Source organism: Vicia villosa, linkage group LG7 (genome assembly GCF_029867415.1).
Source record: "Vicia villosa cultivar HV-30 ecotype Madison, WI linkage group LG7, Vvil1.0, whole genome shotgun sequence".
In the NCBI taxonomy this organism is placed as follows: Eukaryota; Viridiplantae; Streptophyta; class Magnoliopsida; order Fabales; family Fabaceae; genus Vicia; species Vicia villosa.
The window spans coordinates 90,502,233-90,524,558 of NC_081186.1; the positions used below are offsets into that span (position 1 = coordinate 90,502,233).

A 22,326-nucleotide genomic window follows, 5' to 3' on the forward strand; every position below is an offset into this window, starting at 1 on the left:
AGTTTGATCCAACGGTGTGAGGTGATTGAGTGTTTCAAGTTTAATTTGAGATAAAGGTGATTCAAGCAGCAGAAAATCTAAAAAGCAAGAAATTAGAGTTTTTTTTAGACACTTAAATAGCAATGATAAAATTTGAAGTTAAATAAAAAAAAACATAGAGTAATTAATGCTACATTATTGATGTTTATATTAAATAAAATAAAATAAGAGTATTTTATTCTTTTCAATCTTTAAGTCTACATTTTTTTAGATAAAAAGTTATAAACCTATTAATTGAACAAAATCAAACCGATTAATTTAGTTCGATTTTATTTTATAAAAATACTAAAAGCTGTGTATGTTTGGTTTGACTTTTAAAAAGGTCAAAAATAATTTTAGAGGTGTAGAATTGATTCCGGAAGATTTTAAGATATTTGGTTAGGCAAAAATAGAATTGATTGTGTCTTCATAATTGATTATACTTTAAGTTAATGTAGCTTCTGCCTTCAGAATTGATTCTAGATGTTTTTTACACTGTAATTTATTATTCAACTGACTTTTACATAAATGTATCAAAATATAAATTAATTATGCTAAACTAAACTCTGCTAAAATCAATTCTACTTAACTCAATTCTGTTAGAATTAATTCCGTCCACCGTCAATTCAAACCCTTCAGTATCAAAATCGATTACAACCCCTAATGATATAAGTAATTTATATGAATAATATCTTATGCTACTTTCTCCAGTTACATACTCCCTCCGGCCTTATTTATAAGTAAAGATTCTTTTTTAGATTCGTTAAGTAATGAATATATCTGGTCTACATAATAGACCAAATACATTCATTATTGAGTGGACTTAAAAAAAAATCTTTATTAATAAATAAAGTCGGAGGGAGTACGTATTTATACTCCTTTGCCACGTGATATACCTATTCATTTACCTTACATTTATTAATTGTCTTTGTTGGACAAAGTGGAGTATATGGATTTAAACTCATCCAAATTTGAAGAAAAATATTCTTTTTTTTATCCAAATGCCACACACATGAAACTAAAATACCGCAATGCTATAAGTTGGAATTTTTTTCTTTTCAATATACCACCTTTTAATGTAGTGGTTCATGGGTTGGTCGAAAAGGTAAAAAAAAATTGCCCAGTTGAAATTTGGTTTGGAGTTGATCGACCCTGAATTAGGTTTTTTTTTTCTTCGTTTTTTTCATGTTGAATTATGAAATAATTTTTTTTATGTTGTAATATTAATAATTATTTTTTAACTATTAAATAAATAAAATAAAATATTTAATAATTAATTTAATTTAATAATAAAAAAATAAATGTAATAATTGTTTTTCAATAAATTAATAAGATATTTTATTAAATAAATTAATTTAATACAACATAACATGGTAGGTGCATCTATTGGCCGATCCGTTGAAACAAATATACGAATAAGGCATAGATTGGACGAGTGCATGAAAAAGACGCGTGCATGTGTAGGTTCGGCCAATAGATGGCCGAGCGCATATATTTTATTATTTTTTTGTTGCCTATAAATAAGATTGGATTGCTCATTTGTACTCACACCAGTTACAATCAAAGGCTTATTGTAACTCTTGAAGATGTCTTCAGACACCTTTCCAACATTTTCATTTATGAAGAGAGATGCAACATTATTTTTCAGCAACAAAGCCTTCGTTGATGATCAAACTCTGGAACATGCAAACATTCGAGCATCTACAAAGGCACTTGATCGGCTGACTAGACTAAAACATTCTCGGCGGTGAAACGATAAGGAGAATTGACAGGCAAGTCATGGTGTCAGATCCAAATGTAGTAACTTGTTCTAGGAGACCCGTGAAAAATGATGCTGGTGTCCTTACGATGATGTTAAGACCAGATGATATTGTGTTGATGGTTGTAATCTCTTAATTATGTTTTATTTGTTTCCTGTGTGGTTGTTTTATTTGTGTCTGTCTTTATTTCGTTATCCTTGAATGTTGTTTTAGTTATGTTATATATTATTTTAGTTATGTTTTATTTGGGTTGTTATTTAATTGAAATGAAAACTCAATTAAAAAGACATTATATTACATTCATAAAGCTAGTTGAAGTAAATATTATGGCCTATTAGACGGACCTGCTACATTTGGACATTTACTTCAGATATGGCTTACTTCACGACAGATCCCACACATTCTCTTTTTCCTTTTCCACGTCGTCCATTTCTGTTCTAATCCGAGTACTATTTAGGCGATATTTTTACTTCCTACACATAGTTTCGCCATGACATATAGTAGCTCCTCTATATTGTTTTAAGCGGTGTATACTTATTTTCTATTAATTTATTAAAATATTAATTAACTAAACAAAATACTACTTTGTTAAAACATATCATTTATAAAAGGTGTATAATTTTTATCACAAATTTGTTAGAAAATTTTGAGTTTATTATTATAAACTAATTAGTAAATAATCAATATCAACTAATTCTAGTTTATTATTAAATCATACACAATAGAATATTTGTGAATGAGAAATTAGTTAAAATTAATATTGTCTTAAATTACATCAACATAAAAATAAAATTAAATAAAAATATCATATTTTTACAATTAACGTTTTTATATATTTATACAATTTTTTAATAATTATGATATATTAATTTAAGTTTATTATAAAAATATTTCACAAGGAAAATATTTGAGATTGAATTTTTTTTAAATTAGTTATATTTTTTAATATCATCGACATAAAAATAAGTATAATTACGTTAAATTTACTATATTTTTTTTCACACTTTAATTTTTTAATATTTAAAAAATTAGTAAGCGAAAATTTGTTGATGCATACATTGGAAGGGAATTTGTTTGTTTATAACATAAAGTTAGTTTTAATCAGGACCAGTCGAATTAAACAGGAGATTCCGTTCTAATTTTAAAAATGGGCATAATTTTTTTTAAAAAATACAAATATAATAATTAAAAATGACATATAAAAATATAATTTTATATTTAACTTTTTGTTATAATATTTTTTTATTTATTAAATTTTTTAATAACAATTTTATATTTATTAATATTCATATAAAAAAATTAGACTTTTAAAAATTGATGGGCCCTTTCAAATTTGGGCCCTTGTGTGCTGTAGAGCCTGTTGCTCTCACACAGGGCCGGCTTAAAAATCATTGTGTGATCAAAAATTGCTTAAAATTAATATTTTTTTTGTATGTTGAAATAAAATTGAGAACAAATTAAAATATTCTAATTAAAAAAATTCACATGTAAATTTTATTCAAGCGAATTAAAAAGATGTTAAAACCCTAATATACTACACAATTATTTTATTCAAATAATTCATTAATTAATTTAAACATTAAATCATTCTCCTAGTATATTTCGTTTTCTATTTTGGAAAAGTCTCAGAACTTTGCTTTTTTTTTTCTGGGTGCATTGCGACAAAGATTCGTTGGGAATAAGGAAATTATCCCAAGAGGGTAACTTTATTAATCCTGTTTGTCTCATGCCGGTTGGTGATGTGAAAGACTATTTCTCCTACTTGTGCGTTGTGAAAAACAATATTACGGTTAGAAATCGCATGCTTAATAATGTTAAACAATGAGACTTGAGAATTTTACGTGATATTTTTTATTATGCAATAGTGGTGGATATCCTAAAAGTCTCATTAGTGGAGGAGGTTACGAGGATAGATTGGTATGGAAGGAGGAGCAAAGTGGTAATTATAGTGTGTACCCAGGTTATAGGGCGTGGAGGGATGTTGAGAACCATCATTCTATTCGGAACAATAATGATAATTGGAATAGTATTTGGAATATCAAAGCACCGGTCAGACTGAAACACCTTTTGTGGAGGATCTGTCGAGGATGTTTGCCTACCCGTACGCGCCTTCAGCAACACCATATTCAGTGTACGGGAGTTTTCCCTTTCTGTGATATTAATAATGAGGATGACTGGCATATCTTCATTGGTTGTCCAAATACTTATGTTTGTTGGGGAGCAGTAGATTTGAGCAATATTATTGATTATAGAGCTTTTTCTTTTTTTGATGTAAAGTCGCTCATTCTTAATATTTGTAGTAAGGAAGATAAGAATACGGCGGGTCAAGTTGCCGTTACAATTTAGGCAATGTGGAAAAGTAGGCATGATCTTATTTGGAATAATGAGCATGAAGATGGCTTCCGTGTTGGTTGAATTGCTTATCATAATTGGCGCGAATCGTTTTCGGCGCAACAGGTTCAAGATAGTAACACTGATAATCATCAGCTTCTAAGTTGGAATCCGCCTTCCTGTGTGGCTGGTGTAAGTGTAACTTGGATGCGGGTTTCAATAACAATAATAATAGAAGTATGACAAATAGAGGTTGGTGTATTAGAGATGAACTCGGTAATTTAATTTCATTACCGCTCGAGCGACGTGGAATTTACGTAACCTTTTTTGTTCTTGAAGCGGAAGCTTTAGCCCTCAAAGAAGCTATCCAAGGTGTTATTTCGTTAAATATTGATCAGCTTATTTTCGAAAGTGATTCCCTTTGAGTGGTGCAAACTTTTCACTATGTTATCGTAGAAATTTTGGAGTTCTATACTATAATAAGAGATATTCAGTTGTTAATACAAAATTTTTCCAACTTTAAAATAAAGTTTGTCAAACGCCAAACAATTATAGTTGCTAACTCCTTAGCGAAGGCGCCAAAGTTCCTCCTTATATTGAGTTATTGATTATGAATGAAAAAAAATTAATTTTGCTTTTTATAAAAAAAATAAAATTAAAACCAATAACAAAAAGAAATTAAAACCACATAGCTTGTGGTTATAAACATAAACTATAAATAGCTTATAAAGGTGAATTGTTGTATGCTAGTGTTGACGTGCCACGCGACTTTATTTCATCATGAAGACACGCGCTAATTTGTTGCTCGTCACAGTCACATCATATAATTATACTTATAATAATTATACTAAATCCAAACTATTTTGTATAATTAACGTAGATGTTAATATTTATAAAACTCTAAATAACTTAAAATAAATTAGTAAATCATTTATATAAGTTAAAGATAGAGTGTCAAAAGTATATTTATGTTATTAAATAAACTTAAGTAAATAAATTTAAATTTATTTTTAATTACTTTCATTTGAGTCCTCATCGTATGAAGATATTTTCAAGAGATACTTAGGTGTCTGCAAAGTTGAATAAATCCTTAAAAAAACAATGTACTAGTATAACCATTAAATATCTTTTTCATTATTGCCTGTAACTCTATGATTTAGCATGGTAAAAATAGGAGAACTATAGTCATTATTGATACTCTTTTTCCAGTTCCTATTTATAGAAAATTTATCATGCGATACGAGTTGGGTAGATTAATAAGAGCAGGCTTGGTTGGTTGGGTGTTGAAATATTGTACTAGTGTATCACTATAAATTTCCTTCTCCTTTTCTCTTCTCTTCCATTCTTTCTACTCACTTCCTTCTATACCACTCACAACCAACTTCACTTCACTTCTCTTCCATTCTTTCAGCAACCAACTGAACGGTAAGCTTATTTCTTTACTTCACTTTTTTTTTTGTTTTTTAATTTTTAAAATAATTATGAGTGTTTGTTTAATTGATATGTACTTTTTTTTTTTATGTTCTTGTCATAAGGTTAACAATGGATCTTACTGATGTTCAACCTTCTTCCCTAACCCAGAAAAAACTGAGGGATTTAGTTACTATCAACACCGTGCTCTCCGGTGTGTGTTTCGTCGGAATAATCTTGGCTGTTTTGGAGGATCAACGCAGCTTAAAGAAAGAAACAAAGTGCAACCCTACAAAAACAGATATGGAGAACCTGGTTATGTATGGAATATTCTCATTTGTTTTTCCTTTGTTTTCTACACTTCTAGCTCTTACTCTTAAGACGAACACACTCAATACACCTGTCTCAATGCGCTGGTATAGATTTACCGCCATGATTTGCTTATCTGCATTTGTGGTTGGAGTTGTATTTGTGATGCTTACTTTTATGGAGATCGCCGTGATCGAATTGGGAAACTTCTCCTGTGGAAACGCCTCCAAAATGGTTTCCGGAGTTGTGTTCGCTTTTGGTAGTTTAGGAGCTATTATATTTGGTTATCGTTTTGTTTGTTATTTTTCTGTTGCAAATTTGGTTTAAGAATATTTGTAATTCTGGTTAATGTATGCATGGAGATATGATTTCTATCCCTGTTGCACTGTCATGTAATCACTTTGAAGGACCAATTTAACAAGCAGCTTTGTTGTTCTAGAGAGGAAGACGATTGGTGTTTTTAGGGGAATTTAATTTTGTTTTTATTTAAGAAGTAATTAATTTTGTTTTTATTTAAGAAGTATATTCTTTAATTTACATGAGTATTTAACTTCTTTTTATAAGTTAAAAAATTGTGATATTCTTACATTTAAATTCTAAATGTTTGTTCTTTATTTTGCATACTTTTAAGATAGTAAATATTTTTTTAATTTTAATAATAACATAGATTTTATTAAATAAATTACTCTTAATAAATATTATAAATTATGATATATTATAATATTGTATCTATTTTTTTAAAAGGCTAAATAATTTAAAACCGAGAAAAATGGAAGTGAATAGATTGAGATTGAGTAATATTTTGGGTCTGCCGCAACGATCATGTAAAGGACGAAGTCTAACATTCAGGAGAAGCAAAACATAATGAAAAGTAAAAAATGTCTCTAAAGTTCGAAGATACATCTCCGAATGCACTATTTCTCATTTACGTTTAGTTTAATTCAGAGATGCGTATTTGAAATAGCTTTTTCTTTGTTAATTTTAGTTCAAAGATACATCTCTGAAATAAGATGTTATCAGAATCCCTAACAGAATGTACAAATAACCATCACACCAAAACCAACATTTCATAGAATTAAAACGTCGAACATCACATAATAGATAGTCATACAAATAGATTGAACATTATATATTGTTATTAACGAAAAGTTGAAACATAATGTTCATATTTACATGATTGCTTCTATTAAGCTGATTACACAAATGTTTAAGTACAAAGATAACACAAAAGTGTTAAACAAGATATGAGCAACAACTCCTTACTTTTACATGATTCTACAAAAATGTATTTGATGAGTATTTAGGTAGCATCTTGTAGTAATCTTCTTACTCTTCATGATTTATCCTCTTTTAATATTTTTCCATTCTCTTTTTGTTTAGCTTAAGCTTTTTGTATTAGCTTTCGCTTGCGTTGAATACTTGAGCTTTGACTTTGACTATTGTAGTAGCAACCAACTACATTTCTTCAGTAGTCTTGAACTTATTTTATAGTCTTCATTGAAAGAGACATTGCGAGGATAGAAGAATTCTTTCTAAAAGCCAACAGTTACTTTTCAACGGATAATATCAAGTGTAAATGTTGGATAGTACAATACGTTACTTCCTTTTCATGTAGTTTGCAGCTTTAACATGGTAGACAACTTTTGAATATTATGAACTTCTTGGGAATAATGAAGTTGTTCAAGCGTACCGTTGTACTGGAAGCTTCTTGAGAAAGTTTCTTGATCTTATCTTCCAATGATGTACTTCTGATCTAAAGTAATAAGCTTGGAAGAATCAACTTCTTATCTTTGTCCTACTGATGATTTATGTTATGAGTAGTTCAGAAACTATTTTGTTAAGATAGCATGAAAACATCAGAGACAATAGGAACATAACTTTGTCTTTCAGAATTAATAGCCATAGCTTTTCAAAAATTAAGATAGCTGATTTGAGAGGTGAGAAAGAATTCATATAACTTTACGTGCAATAGTGTTAGTGTCTTTCAGAATAGAACAATGTTTTTAGATATATAACGCAACAACTTTTTTGAAGACAAGTTTTAATATCTGAACTTTGAGTCATGACCACTAATCCGTATTTCATATCTAGTATCAGCTGATCTTGACTATTTCATCAGAGTTGAAAGCAACAGCTCTTCTGACGAACATATCTTGACGTATGATCTTTGTATCTGATGTAGGGTTTGTTTTTTGATCTTGAGATACTTGAGACTTCTGAAGCAGCAACTTGTTCAGAAGTACACAAGAGATCTTCTTTCTGATTAACACTTAATATTCTTTAGAACTACCGATGTTTCTTTAGGAGTGGACGAGAGTAGTCTTTCTGACGTGCCAGCATATCTGATGATTCTTTAGATAACAATCTTAAATCACAAAGAGCTTCTGATTTGCACACTCACGAAAACATTAGAAATAAAATTGTTCAAATATAAAATATATGTGTTGTTATCATCAAATCTTGTTCTAACACTAACGCCGCATCCTCTAACCAGGTCTGTTGCACATTAACTCCAATTAATTGGCTTTTAAGGAAATTTAACTTCAAATATGTCTTAATTATCAATATATTTTTTCAATTCTTTTTATCAACTATAATCATGTATATTGATATTCCATCACTACTAATTTGTTGGTGTATTTTAATTACGAGAAACAATATTATTTATTTCTTGAAGCTGGAACATTATTGATTTAAAATTTAATTGTTATTGTAATTTGTATGACAGGAGCAAAGATCTCTTATTGTACCCTAGAAATCCAATTGATTATCAATATATATATATATATATATATATATATATATATATATATATATATATATATATATATATATATATATATATATATATATATATATATATATATATATATATACTTTTCAACTACAACATTAATTATAGTTACGACAAGATAACCATGCAAATACAATTAAAATGTCATCTTATTCCATTTTGATTTTGAATTGGTATTTTTAGAAGGAAACGATTTGGAGCGAGATCTTCTTTGACTTTGAATCTTCTAATGAAAAGAATGTGGCACCAAAGAAAGTACTTTGAAACAGGTTTTCTTTGACTATAGAGTGGGGGACCATAGGCTCTTTAAATTCTCATAAGTGAAAAATCTTGATGCTGCAGAATCCCAACAGTGTTGATTCTTTATTTATGATTTTCAATGACTTATATTCTCCATTTAGGCACTTTTTATTGCTAGGTCCTACACTCCTACTTGGATAGAAATTTCTAACAATTCACCTCATCCACACTTTTTCTCAACACCTTTTTACTCCTTTGCTATCAATTCACCTCATTAATTTGTGCTGTGACGGTTTGTGCATTTGATAAAATTATATTACAGTTACTTTTAAATAAAATGTTAGCTTAATAATAAAAGTAAGATTAGGATTACTTTAATTTAAATGAAGTCCTATATATTAAAATTTAATAATAATAATAATAAAATTAAGTTCTTTTACATTTTATTATTTTTTACAACATTCACAACATAAAAATAAATATTAAATTCTATTACGTGGTTTATTATTTCTTTGATAAATAAATTTGGAATAAAATTTAAAATATTGCATGTTCTCTGTTTTCAGACTAGAACTAATGTTAATGCTAGCCTTACTCTAATTTTCTAATGGATTCTCATTGACAGATTAAAACTTACATGAGTTCTAACAAATTTAAATTAGACTAACGTAATTTTATAGGAGTGTACAATTTAATCAACTAAAAAGAACATGTTTAAAATATATATTAAAAAATGTGTTGTAAGATTTTTTTTTTTAACAATCATAAAAATACGCATCAGATTTGTTGAGAATGACATTTTAATCATTTTAATCTACTATGATATTGAATTGGTATTTTGACTCCGAGTCTTTGAAAAAGAGAATGTGGCACCAAAGAAAGTACCACTACCAAAATTTAATATTGTATATTTTTAACTTTAATAATATGCAATTCACTGGAAATATAGTACTTTACTACTTTATAACAATTATTCAAGATTTTTTTCGACAATTATTTCATGGCATGTTGTTTGTAGTTTGCAATAATAGAGTGGGGACCATGGCCTAACATACTCAAATTTTCCACCCACATCTTTAAACTCTCATAAGTGATGACAAATGAAAAATGAATCCCTTGTCATTACATGAAAAATCTTCCTGCGGTAGAAAATTGATTTCTCATTTATGATTTTCAATGACCTATAATATTCTCCATTTAGAAATCCTAAGGTTTACTCACTACTACTTGGATAGAAAATTTATAATAATTCACCCCATCCATACTTTTTCTCAAGACCTTTTTACTCCTTTGCTATCATTCTCCATCATACTCTTATTTAAATAAAAAAATTATTCAAAATCTATATATTTATGAAAACTTTGTGCTTTGACGGTTGGTGCATTTGATTAAATTATACTACAATTGCTTTTTAAAATAAAATGTTAGCTTAATAATAAAAGTAAGATTAGGATTAGTTGAATTTAAATGAAGACATATATATTAAAATTTAATAGTAATAAAAGTAAATTCTTTTACATTTTATTATTTGACAACACTAACAAAATAAAAATAAATATTAAATTCTATCACGTGATTTATTACTTCTTTGATAAATGAATTTAGAAGAAAATAACTTAATTAAAATTTAAATTGTAATTTAAAATAGTTAACATTTATATAATCGGTATTAATTAGTCGCTAAAGTCTAAAAAAATTGTCAAATTTAAAGCCCTTTGAATCTATTTAATATTTTGGAGGTGATATGGAAACCCCCTCCTAAAAACTAGATCAAGATTAATTGTGATGGTACCTCTATCTCTCCTTCTGGTTTGTCTGCTTGTGGAGGCATTGTGAGAAATTATGACGATAATTTTTTGGGTGCATTTGCTGCTTTTTTAGGTGTTGCTAATTCTCTCTTGACCGAACTTTCGGGTGCCATGATGACAATTGAGTTCGCTTATGAGAAGAATTAGAGCAATATTTAGTTGGAAAGTGACTCTACGACGGTGGTCAAAGCTTTTAAATCTCCTTTGGTACATTAGAAATAGATGACTGATTTGTATTAGTAGCTGCTAATTGTAATTTTGTAGTTTCCCATATTTACTGGGAAGAAAATAGTTGTGCTGACACCTTAGCTAACCTTAGACTGAATATTACTAATTCTACTTTTTTTTTCTTTCATTCCTACTTGTTTAATCCTAGTTGTTTGAGAGTTGATTTTGTTAAGAATAAGTTAGGGATGCCTTTCTATAAGTTTGTTTTCTCATGATAGGGTCTTCGTTTATGTCCCCTATCCTTTTGTTCCAATTTTCTTTTGTTCTAGTGAAATCAGTTAAAAAAAACATCACTAACATTTAAATTAGCTACACATACTAATGAACACTTTATGAGTTGTTTTCAACTTTCAACAAGTTATATTATACTTTTACTTTTTACTTAAGACAATTTTACTTTCTTGTTTTTTTAGTACAAAAGTAAATCAGTTTAAAACAATAAATGCTATGCTACTTCTCACTTGTCTTGGGTTCTATAAATAAATGCTAATGCTATAGCTTTATCTATCTTGTTGTTGCTAAAGCTTTGATACTGAAATCAGAAAATGGCACAACTATCTCCACTCACACCTGTTGAGATGATCATCCTAGACTTCATATCAAGCGCAATCTGTCCCCTCGCATTCGGAGTCTGGATTTGTTTCTGCCTCCCAAACGAAGACTTCCCGGCCAAGCTCTTTCTTTTTCATGTCGACTTGGCAAATTTCTTCGGTTTCTCCATTAGCATCACACTCTTAATCAAAAGAGCAATCTATTTCTCACGCAGTTTGACTGAGGGTTCCATTGGAGCTCGCATTGTCCGAGCTGCTCTCCGCGTCGGTTTAATTGTATCCGGCGTCGGATCTGCTTCTGGATATGCTGCTATCGTGCTTGTTGCTGTGAAGCTTTATCTGACGAGGTTCGAAATGATTTGGGGTCGTCACTATACATTCATTTCTCTTGTTGCAGTTTACACCATGCTTCCTTTTTTGATTTTTTGTGTTCTTCTTGTGTGTACTACTTTAATTTATAGATCTAAGTTTGGTGTTTGTTAGTCTTGTAGTAATAGTAAATGTCTTCTTGCAGTTGAATATTGGGATGTTCTTGTGTTCCTCTCTTTGGGATCTTGGCTAGGGTTTCTTCTTATAGTAATGTATTGCGAAGTTCTTAATTATTCAATAGTAGTATTAACTAATCTTTATTTTAGTATATCATTATGTCTATCTATAATAATCAACCCCAAAACTACCCACTTACAAATTATGATTCTTGTTCAGAAAAGGTTTTTCAAGTGCGAACTTCTTCCAAACAATGCAAAACTGGAACTTCTTCCACTCTCCACAGTACACCATTAATTTTGTTTAATGTAAATTCAAATATAATTTAAGGTGCAACTAATAACTAATACGAAAATGACTTGATCATTCAAATATAAAGAATGTAACTTATGAATGTTCTAATTTTAGTAATATATATTTTGTGAATTTATTAAAATTTATTTGAATTGATTTGTAAGTTTTAAAAATAGTTTATAAAAATAATTTAATAATATATATTTTTTGAACCTATTTAAAATAATTTATTAATATATTTTGTGAACTTATTTAAAATAATTTATAGTATTATTTATAAGTTGTTTTAAATTTATTTTCATCATATTTTTAAAATAATTTATAACTTGTACAATATATATATATATATATATATATATATATATATATATATATATATATATATATATATATATATATATATATATATATATACATATTTCATTTATTATAAAAATAATTCATTTAGATAAAACAATTAAGCTTTATTTTATTTTTTATTCTAAAACTAACTTATATAAGTAAATGTTTATTGTAATAAAGACATGTGTCATAATTTAGAATAACTTTTCTTTTTCAAAATGATTTTTTGTCACGTGTTATTCTTATTTAAATCTTCATTTTTTTATATCTGACAATTTCACATATTATTAAATGCAATTAATTTTATATAAAAAAGAGATTATTATCAACTTTTTTTAAAAAAAGTTCATTGTGTCAAGAAAAAGTTCAGGTTAAAACTCTTGGACAAAATAAGAGTAATAAACTTTTGGATAATCATTTCATTGCCTAACATGCTCAAATTTTTCATCCACATCTTTAAACTCTCGTAAATGAAAAATGAAATCCGTTGTAATTAAATGAAAAATCTTCATGCTGCAGAAAATCTTCATGCTGCAGAATCCCATTAGTAGAAAATTGATTTGATTTTCAAGTACTCATATTTTATATTTAGGCACTTTTTATTACTAGGTCTTACACTCCTACTTGCAGAGCTTAAAAATTATGAAGTTTCTTCAGAAAAGATTTTCATTTCTATGATACAAAACTTTTTTACATGCAGAATTTACACTTTCTATATTGATGCAATCTTCACATCACTTGTTCCTCATCTTTTTAACTCGGATAAAACTGTTTTCACACTCCAAATCAAAAACCTCACATGCAAAACTGAAACTTATTCCTCTCTCCACAGTACACCATTAATTTTGTTTAATATAAATTCAAAAATAATTTAAGATGCAAAATGAAAATGACATGATCATTCAAATTTAAAGATGTAATTTATCAATGTTTCAATTTTAGTAGTATTAAAGTTTATTTGAATTGATTTATAAGTTTTTGAAAATAGTTCATAAAAATAATTTTTCAATATATGTTTGGTGAATTTATTTAAAATAATTTATTAATATTTTTTTTGTGAATTTATTTAAAATAATTTATAATATTATTTATAAGTTGTTTTCAATTTCCTTTCATAATTGGTAGAAAATATTTTATTAAGAAAAATAGTTTAGGTAGATAAAATAAATTAACTTTATTTTATTCTTTATCATAAAAATATCTTATATAAATAAATATTTATTGTAATAATAACATGTAATAATTTACGAATAAATTGTTTGTCCCAAAAATTTTTTATTGTCATATTTTATTCTCATTTATATATTCCTTTTTTTATATATTACTCGGACAATTTCACATATTAATAAACATAAATAATTTTACATAAAAAAAATTAATATTAACCTTTTAAATAAAAATTCATTAATCATATAAAAATACATGTTAAACCTTTTGGACAAAATAAGAGTAATGAATTGTGAAATGAAAGCAGGGTTCGTTTGGTTGAGAGTAAATGGAGGGGAGGGGAAGGGAGGGGAGCAAAATTTCTCATATACTTATTTTTTGCTCCACTCCAAATGGGAAGGATTTAGAAGGGAGGGAAGATTCATTAATCATAATTTTATTATTTTTCCTATTTTATTTAACCTCAATTATTTTTTTAATTCTAAGATTTTCTTTATTAAATTTTTTTTTTTACAGCAAGAAACTAAACCATTTCATTAATAATAATATTGTAAATACAAGTAGGTACATTGTTAAAAACGTGAAAACTAGCAAGAGATGGAGCCGCCTTAGCCAAAGCATGAGCAACTTCATTAGCTTGTCTTCTAATAAACTTAACCTGAAAGTTCCTAGTAGAGTGAGTCAGGACCTGATAACAAGCTCGAGTAATGGCGCCAAAATCTGAGTCGTTTGGCTTAGGAATAGTCACACTATCCACTACACTTTTAGAGTCCGACTCAAAAACCACATTATCATAGCCAAGGTCCAAAACCCAATTAATTGCAGCTAAGAGTCCAAGAGCTTCACCGGTATCAACATCAGTAATAGGAGAAAACCATTTTGTCTGAGCTGTAATAAAAGTACCCTCATCATTATTTCTGATACAGGCACCTATACCAACCTTGTTACTAGAAAAAGATGCATCAATGTTGCATTTTAGCCAACCGGTGGGTGGCTTACACCACTTAGGATCGGGAACCGATTGATCTATAGGAGAAGCTAAGTTCCTGGCCTGTTGAGTGTCTCGCCAACCTGATAAAAGATGCGAACTTCGCAAGCAGGTATTCTCAGGAGAATCCTCGATTTGATTCCAAAGGGCATTATTAAAGACTAGATTTTTTTCTCTATGTTATTTCATGTATTTTTTTTATTGTGTGATTGCTATTTGTGTGTTGTTGCTCTCTAATAAGTTTTTTTATTTGGTTGAATTTCCCTTTTTAATATTATGTCGTTTTTATAATAATAGTAACATACTTATATCAGTTCTTATTTATATTATATAATAATAAAAAAGTTTTGTTATTATATTATTAATAATAATAATAATAATAATAATAATAATAATATGCAAAATATGCAAGAAGAAAAGTTGGAAAACTAGACTTTTGAAGACTGCGTTTGTAGAGACTGTGTATGCTTGTTGGAGCTATAGAAATGCCATTGTTTATAGAGCCGATGATAGAGATCGGAATAGGAATATACATAATGAGATCATAGATACCATTGTTCATAGGATTTGGAGGAAACCGAGTCTTAGGGAGAAAATAGCTCCGTTTCTTCTTTGAGTTTTTTGTTGGTAGTTGAGTAGTTGGAGTTGGACCCTCTGGGTCACTTTGTACATAACTGTTTTTGGAAATATATATAATTTCTTATTCTTCCAAAAAAATATGCAAAATATGCAAATATATATTTATGTTATAAATAAAGCTTAAACTCTAATGTTATTTCTCAAAGTTTAATTATAACATTATTTTAACTATTAAATTATTACTTAATCCAAAAATACTTAGATGATATGACAGAGGTCTCTTCCTTATTAACTAGAATTAAAAAATTGATAAATAAAAAAACTAATTTTTTTCTATTTAATCTATTAATATATATTGAATAGGATAAATATTATTTCTTGATAAACGAGATATAGATGACATATATCTTTTATTATGAATTCATTTTATTATCAAATATTAATGACATAAACTATATTACCTTATATAAATTATTTTATTATTTCACTTTTCATTAATGACATATAAATTATTAAATATTAATGGTATATAAATTATTTTATTATCAAATATTAATGACATAGAATGAAGGTATAAATACGTTATATATACACCAAACATTGGTTCATTATCAATTCAATACATTTATACAGAGAACGGTAAAACAATGGTTACATTATTCTTTCTTCTTTGTCTTTGTCTGGTAACAGGCATAATAGGCCATACAATTGATGGTAGACAAGTTAACTTTGCTAATGAATCTCATGTTAAAAGTTTTATGGTATATATTTATCCAGATATCTTTAATTTCTAGACTTAGTTAATGGAATGCATTCACATTTTTAATAATGTTTTCATTGGTATGGTAAATTGTATAGACTCAGTCAGGTCACATTGTTGATTGTGTGGATATTTACAAACAACCAGCTTTTAACCATCCTTTACTAAAAAATCACAAGTTGCAGGTAAACTATTTTAATTTAGTTCATTTTCAATTTTTTTTTATTACTTTTGTATAATCTTCCAATATTCATTATATTTTATTCTTTCATGGCAGAGAAAACCAAGTTTTGAAACAGATAAGATTACTTCTACTAAACCAATAAATTGGCTTGAGAAAGTTAGATGTCCTAAAGGAACCGTTCTTATTCAAAGAATAACTAAAGATGATATCGCGCGAGGAAAATCTTTATTAAATAATTCTTTAATATATCAAGATAGCTCCCCCGGTCATGTAAGTATTTTCATATATTCAGTTGAATTTCTAAATTATTATTTTATTTTGTATAAATAAAAAAATATTTATTTCAATTAATTTGTGAATATCTTGAATTTGTAGGAAGCCAAGGTGTCTATCCAAAAACGTCCTGCTTTCTATGGAATTACTGGAACTACAAGTATTTATAATCCAAGAGTTCATGCGGGATAATATAGTGCAGGCTATCTATATATTGAAAATGCGAACAACAATCTTAATAAAATCTTAGTTGGATGGCATGTGAGTTTAATTTATTTTATTAACTTAAAAATTGTTGTGTGTGACTTTTTAATTTAAATAAATTTGATGATTTAAAAAATAATATAAAATTTATCACAAATATGATGACAGGTATTTCCTGAATTATACAAAGGTAGTGATTCAACGTTTTTGTTCACATCATGGACTGTAAGTAAAAGTAGCTTCTTTTTTTTTTCATTTCATATTCTGGTTGTTTTTTAATATTTCTTTGAATGTTAATTAATGCTTCATTTTAATTGAAATTCACTATTTTCCTCTATGTAAAACATGACTTGGTGTTAAATTATTACAGTCTGATGGTTTCAAGAATACTGGATGCTACAATATGTTGTGCCAAGGTTTCGTTCAAACAAACACATTATATTATCTTGGTTCAGAAATACCTAGAACATCTGTCTATGATGGAGAAACATATGAGATGGAAATTAGCCTTGCACGGGTATCTCTTTACTTAAACTTTTAATTTAAAATATTTACACTATTTTATTTGTTATAATGTTATCAAATAATGCAATTACGAGTTTTGATTCTCTAAAGGTTAAAAAAAATTGGCATTCGTTTTTAATGTTAACGACGAATACTAAAAAAATTTAACACTCAGAGATTATTTATAAGAAAAAAATAAATATATAGACGAAAACCAAAAACTTGATTAAACCTAAAAGTATTTTGCTATGTATAATTGACATTAAAATTTAAATTTATAATATTTAAGGATATGAATAATATATTCACAAATTGTCATATATATTCATTCAGGATCCAGAAAGTAAAAATTGGTTTTTGGCAATTGCAACGACGATTATTGGATATTTTCCTGGAGAATTATTCTCCAACTTCGACTACGCGGATGGAGCGGGATGGGGTGGAAAAACAATAACTCCTCCAAATGTTATTAATCCTCAAATGGGATCAGGATACTTTCCTGATAAAGATAACTTTAAGCATGGTTGTTACTTTAGATTTATTGGGATACGGGTTCATGATTCTGGCGAATTTTCTGGACCTGAAAATGTAGAAGTACACAGTGATGTTCCAAGTTGTTATAAGGTTGAATTCTATGGAGAAGACATAGAAGAGTATGGATATTCTCTTCAATTTGGAGGTCCTGGTGGTGATAATTGTCATATTTAATTATCATTAATAGGTTTGGTTATTGTATACTTTGTGACTTGTGTCCTAAATAAATGTCATATGACACTTTCACACTGTTTAAAAAAATAAAATAATAAAAAGAAGAAAAGTAATTTTACGAAATTGTTTTTATTCAGTTATGGATGTATTGTTATTTTTTTTGGTTTTAATGGATATGTACTGACAGTGTCAAATAGTTTTACACTGTCAACAAATAAAAAAGTTTTTACATGTCATTAAATTTTTTTAAAAATAAAAGAGTATTTTAATTAGAATTATGGTTGTGATTGGTTGATAGTGTAAAACTATTTTACACTCAGTGTATCACTCTTTTTCTCTATTTCTTTACAGAGTATTTTTATTCAATAATACAAAAATGAGAGAATAATAAATATAAAATATTAATTTGAAAGTAGTACAATTGAAAACTAATAATTAAATTGCATTGAAAACTGAATGTGACAGTTATTTTAATACAAATTATTTTTTGGATACTTATTTTAGACTTGTGGGAGTAATTGTTGTTGTTTTATGTTTTCATTTTAATAAATTTATCACCTACTCTTATCTTATTTTATTCTATCTCTTCTAGATAATTTTCATGAGTTATATTTCTTTTAATTTAATTTGGTTAGTTATATATGACTCAATTTTAACATTTAAAAATGAGAATTTAACCCCAAAAAATGTCCTTATAAAAGAACAAAAATAAATTTGTCCAAAAAATCTAGTTAATATGTAATATTGTAGTAGTTAAAAGAGGAAGATTGAATAAAATAAAGATAAAATTTAGTGAGGTGATAAAAATCAATGTGTTATTTTGGAGTAATACAATATAAATATTAATATATATTTTAAAAATTTATAATTATATGGGTCTAATGGGTTACCCACTGTCCATATGAGTTAACTCTAATAGTTAACGGATTTTTTTAGGACTGGACTAAAAAAGCTCTGAAAATATGGGCTCTAATTTTAAGTCTCAAACTCTATAATTTTTCGGGTCTGACATCACGACCTATATGGGTTAGCCCATTTTGACAATTCTACGTAATCCCTGCAAACTATATGTCTAAAATAATAACAAATGTTATTAATTTATTGGTACTAGCAAATATTCGAAAGTGGACCAAATTAAACAAAAGATTTCCAACAATACAATCAGAATAACAAATACATCACCAATGAGTCTTCAATATCAATCAGAATACCTACTTACATGAAAAATATTACAATATTATGGAATGAGATACTAATCTCATCAGATTCTCGATCTAAACTATTTGATCTCTCACTACCCTTCTACCCAAATCAAGGTCTACTTGAAATGTCCATTAGGGTATCTCACACTCATCCACATGAATTAATACTGACTAAATATTTCATTCACTAGTAAATGGAGCATCATCAAGTTGATAAGGGCTCTTAAGGATGTCGGAGGCACTCAATCCCTTGAACTAAAATATAATAAATCTTGTAGTGCTATAAAATAACCACTAGTCACTGTTTATACAATCTCCCGACACCTAGCATAGTTCTACGGTTTCTTTCAATGTTAGGTAATCCATAACTAGCATAAGATAAGATTTATGATACTTCACATATTTATTCATCCTCAACTGTCAAAAAGTATAGATCTACTTAATTAGGCAAGCTAGAATAAATATGGGAAACACAGTAGCTTAACCCATCACTGATCTATGTACATAAATAATTATATCCTTATACTATAGAGACAATTATATGGTATCCCTTACACCCACGTACACCAGAACTCGTGTCTATAATTATGGGTCTGTCAACATCCTACTAGTTCTACACATATAAAGTCTAGTATTACGGAATTATTGACGTCCTTTTAGAGCCCCTCGTATCGAGATTAGTATTACAACATCATTAACATCCTAATACTATTTCATAAGTTTTATGTATAATCACGGGTTCAATCAAGGCGTACCTTCAAAGTTGTATACTAATAAAAAATACCAAGATAAACACATATCTCTTGACTGATCAATCAAATAATCACATATCCCATGCCATTTAGATATTTTGTTTCAACCACATAAATCACAGGTCATAGTCGCAATGGTCCCCCACAACTAAGCATAGTTTATCAAATCATCAACATCCCATTATCGCTATGTGAGACTTTATCCCTTCTTGACGAGCATACATTCAAAGTTACACGTTGTCATCCACCCATTTTTTATATGCACGTCATTCAATTACCTGGAAGGTCTCCTTGAACCTTATGAGCTTGTTAACAAAATTGTAAAACCCCTTTCCTTTAAATCTTCTCATGTGATCTATCTCTTAGAAGGGAAAGGAAATTATGTGTTTTCCCCTTAAGTCACCAACATATATTTATATGTGATATTTCTTTGATGCACTGAACTCCTTCTCTCAAAGTCACCATAAAGTTGTCTTCTGCATTTAACCGGTTGTTGTCTTTAAGTTACTAATTACAACATGTTTTTACAGCGTTCTTGGAGTTGTTGTTGCTGCATTCACATTTTGTGATCATGATCAAGAGTACGAAGATTGAGAGAACCCTAATTCACAATGAGATTCCTAATCACGCTGATTCAAAACGGCTTCAAAAATCCTTCTCAAATCTCTTTTTGGGGTAATTCGCTCTATTGGGCCACCACCAGACACCCAAAACTTCTGAAGTCGCACTCTCTTATGGCCTTTCTGGTCTTTCCAATTGAGCATGAGTCAGAACAAGGTCTTGGGCCAAACCTTCAATTAAAGAGCACTCTCTTATGGCCTTTTTGGTCTTTCATTTATTACCTATTGATTTTAGTTTTTTCTTTTTATTTTTTTTCCTGACCAAGTTGACTTAGGAAAATTTTCTAGTCTTGGGATAACTTCTAACCCGACGTCCTCGATTGCCTTCACTTTTTCAGTATCATTTTTAGAGGACAACTTTTTACGTTCGAACAGAACAATTGTGCTTTCCACTTTTTCTACTTCTATAGTGTCAACATCAACATTGCCTTTACACGCATCCCCCGCCATGCTACCATCATATCCTAGAACCTCCTCGTTATACTCCTCCCAACTGCCAGAGCTGAAAGTGAGATAATGGATAAAAGAGAAAAACAGAAGGTTCTACAACTAAAACAAAAGATCCAAAGGAAGATACAAGAAGTATCAACCCCGGGAACAAAACCAAAAATAAAGAAAATGATCTAGCTTCTAAATACAACAAATCTAGCCGATAAAGAAACAAAAACAACCAACAAAAGAAAAGAACACAAAAACACATATAAAAACTCCAGCTTCAGACGAACTTCTAAGTTTAAATTCTTGTAGTATTAATTGTTAAAAAGCATTTGAATTAATAATAGAAAATTATCTTTTAAAATAGAAAGATTAGCTAAAAACATAAGTTGCTAATTACATCCTGATAATATGTTTAAAATGTTTGTATCTTTATCTTCCAAATGGATTTTTTTCCTTGTTGTTAAAAGCCTTTATGAAATGATAAAGGGGGAGAAAAAGTAATGATTTTGATAATGTCTAATCTCATGCTCAAATCCCAAACATATTAAACATGATATAAAATGTTGTTGCTATTAACCCATCATTGATTCAGGAGCTTTGTAAATGTTTACTGGCTTAAATAGATAGGTAATCTGGCTAAGCTTTCAGAAGATTATCAACTAGTATAAGACCATCTGGCATCAGAAGATCCTAAGAAGTTAGCATTAGAAGACAAGATCAAGATGTTTGACGTTAGCAGACGAAATCAAGATCAAGGATGAACAGAAGTTGCTATAATGAGCTAAAAGCTTCTAATAGAAAAGATGTCGTTGTTTAGAAGTGTTAAACTGTCTAAAACGTATCTTAATTAGGAAAAAATTCCATTCTAATTAGAATCCCTAAATTTAGGTTTGAAACCCTAAATTTTAACGTGTTCGTTCACTCTCCATCGTTAAATCTCATTTTACAATCAACCATTTCAGCCTCGATCGTTCAATCTCGTTTTACAATCAACGCCTCGATTGTTCAATCTCGTTTTACAATCAACCGTTTCAACCTCGATCATTCGCCGACAATTGTTCTTCAAACTTATATGGCAATTCGTTCATCGTTCATGCAATTTGATCACCGTTCATCGCTCTCAATAGTTCAAAATTAATCACAGTTCTTCTGTTTTATTCTTTTGATGGTTTATTGATAGGCCACAATTTGCAAATAGCTTGCTAATGCTGGACTTGTTCAAGTTGAATTGTTATTATCCACCCTCTAACTGTTAAATAATATTTTGCATTATCAACGCACACACATGCTAATTATACGAATCTCCTTTGTAGATGAAAATTTCATCATGAGCTGCAGCAGTAGCTTCAATAAAATCAGGGAAGAGACCAAAAAAC

General features: G+C 28.6%; 3 protein-coding genes across 3 annotated transcripts; 2 read left to right on the forward strand and 1 right to left on the reverse strand.

Moving 5' to 3' along the window:
• Positions 1-5,418: 5,418 nt before the first annotated feature.
• On the forward strand, positions 5,419-6,287 carry LOC131617799 (uncharacterized). Its single transcript, XM_058889054.1, has 2 exons — positions 5,419-5,534; positions 5,645-6,287. Exon 2 carries the CDS (start codon positions 5,652-5,654, stop codon positions 6,153-6,155), a length of 504 nt encoding a protein of 167 aa, XP_058745037.1. The 5' UTR covers positions 5,419-5,534; positions 5,645-5,651; the 3' UTR covers positions 6,156-6,287.
• A 7,974-nt stretch (positions 6,288-14,261) lies between these two features.
• Positions 14,262-15,288, reverse strand: LOC131619659 (uncharacterized). The gene is made up of 2 exons (XM_058890734.1): positions 15,186-15,288; positions 14,262-14,809 (listed from the first exon to the last, which is right to left on the reverse strand). Exons 1-2 carry the CDS (start codon positions 15,286-15,288, stop codon positions 14,262-14,264), a joined length of 651 nt encoding a protein of 216 aa, XP_058746717.1.
• A 664-nt stretch (positions 15,289-15,952) lies between these two features.
• Positions 15,953-17,938, forward strand: LOC131619660 (protein neprosin-like). Its single transcript, XM_058890735.1, has 8 exons — positions 15,953-16,066; positions 16,164-16,250; positions 16,343-16,519; positions 16,625-16,682; positions 16,725-16,783; positions 16,895-16,951; positions 17,097-17,243; positions 17,564-17,938. The coding sequence occupies exons 1-8, from the start codon at positions 15,953-15,955 to the stop codon at positions 17,936-17,938; spliced, it is 1,074 nt and encodes a 357-aa protein (XP_058746718.1).
• Positions 17,939-22,326: the final 4,388 nt, after the last annotated feature.

Bases quoted from the DNA above. Each gene is read 5' to 3' on its own strand.
- LOC131617799 (XM_058889054.1), top strand. From the start codon at position 5,652: ATGGATCTTACTGATGTTCAACCTTCTTCCCTAACCCAGAAAAAACTG.
- LOC131619659 (XM_058890734.1), bottom strand. From the start codon at position 15,288: ATGAACAATGGTATCTATGATCTCATTATGTATATTCCTATTCCGATC. The intron at 14,810-15,185 runs GTCTCTACAAAC...ATCTTTTATCAG, and splicing joins AGCTCCAACAAGCATACACA to GTTGGCGAGACACTCAACAG.
- LOC131619660 (XM_058890735.1), top strand. From the start codon at position 15,953: ATGGTTACATTATTCTTTCTTCTTTGTCTTTGTCTGGTAACAGGCATA. The intron at 16,067-16,163 runs GTATATATTTAT...TAAATTGTATAG, and splicing joins CTCATGTTAAAAGTTTTATG to ACTCAGTCAGGTCACATTGT. The intron at 16,251-16,342 runs GTAAACTATTTT...CTTTCATGGCAG, and splicing joins TAAAAAATCACAAGTTGCAG to AGAAAACCAAGTTTTGAAAC.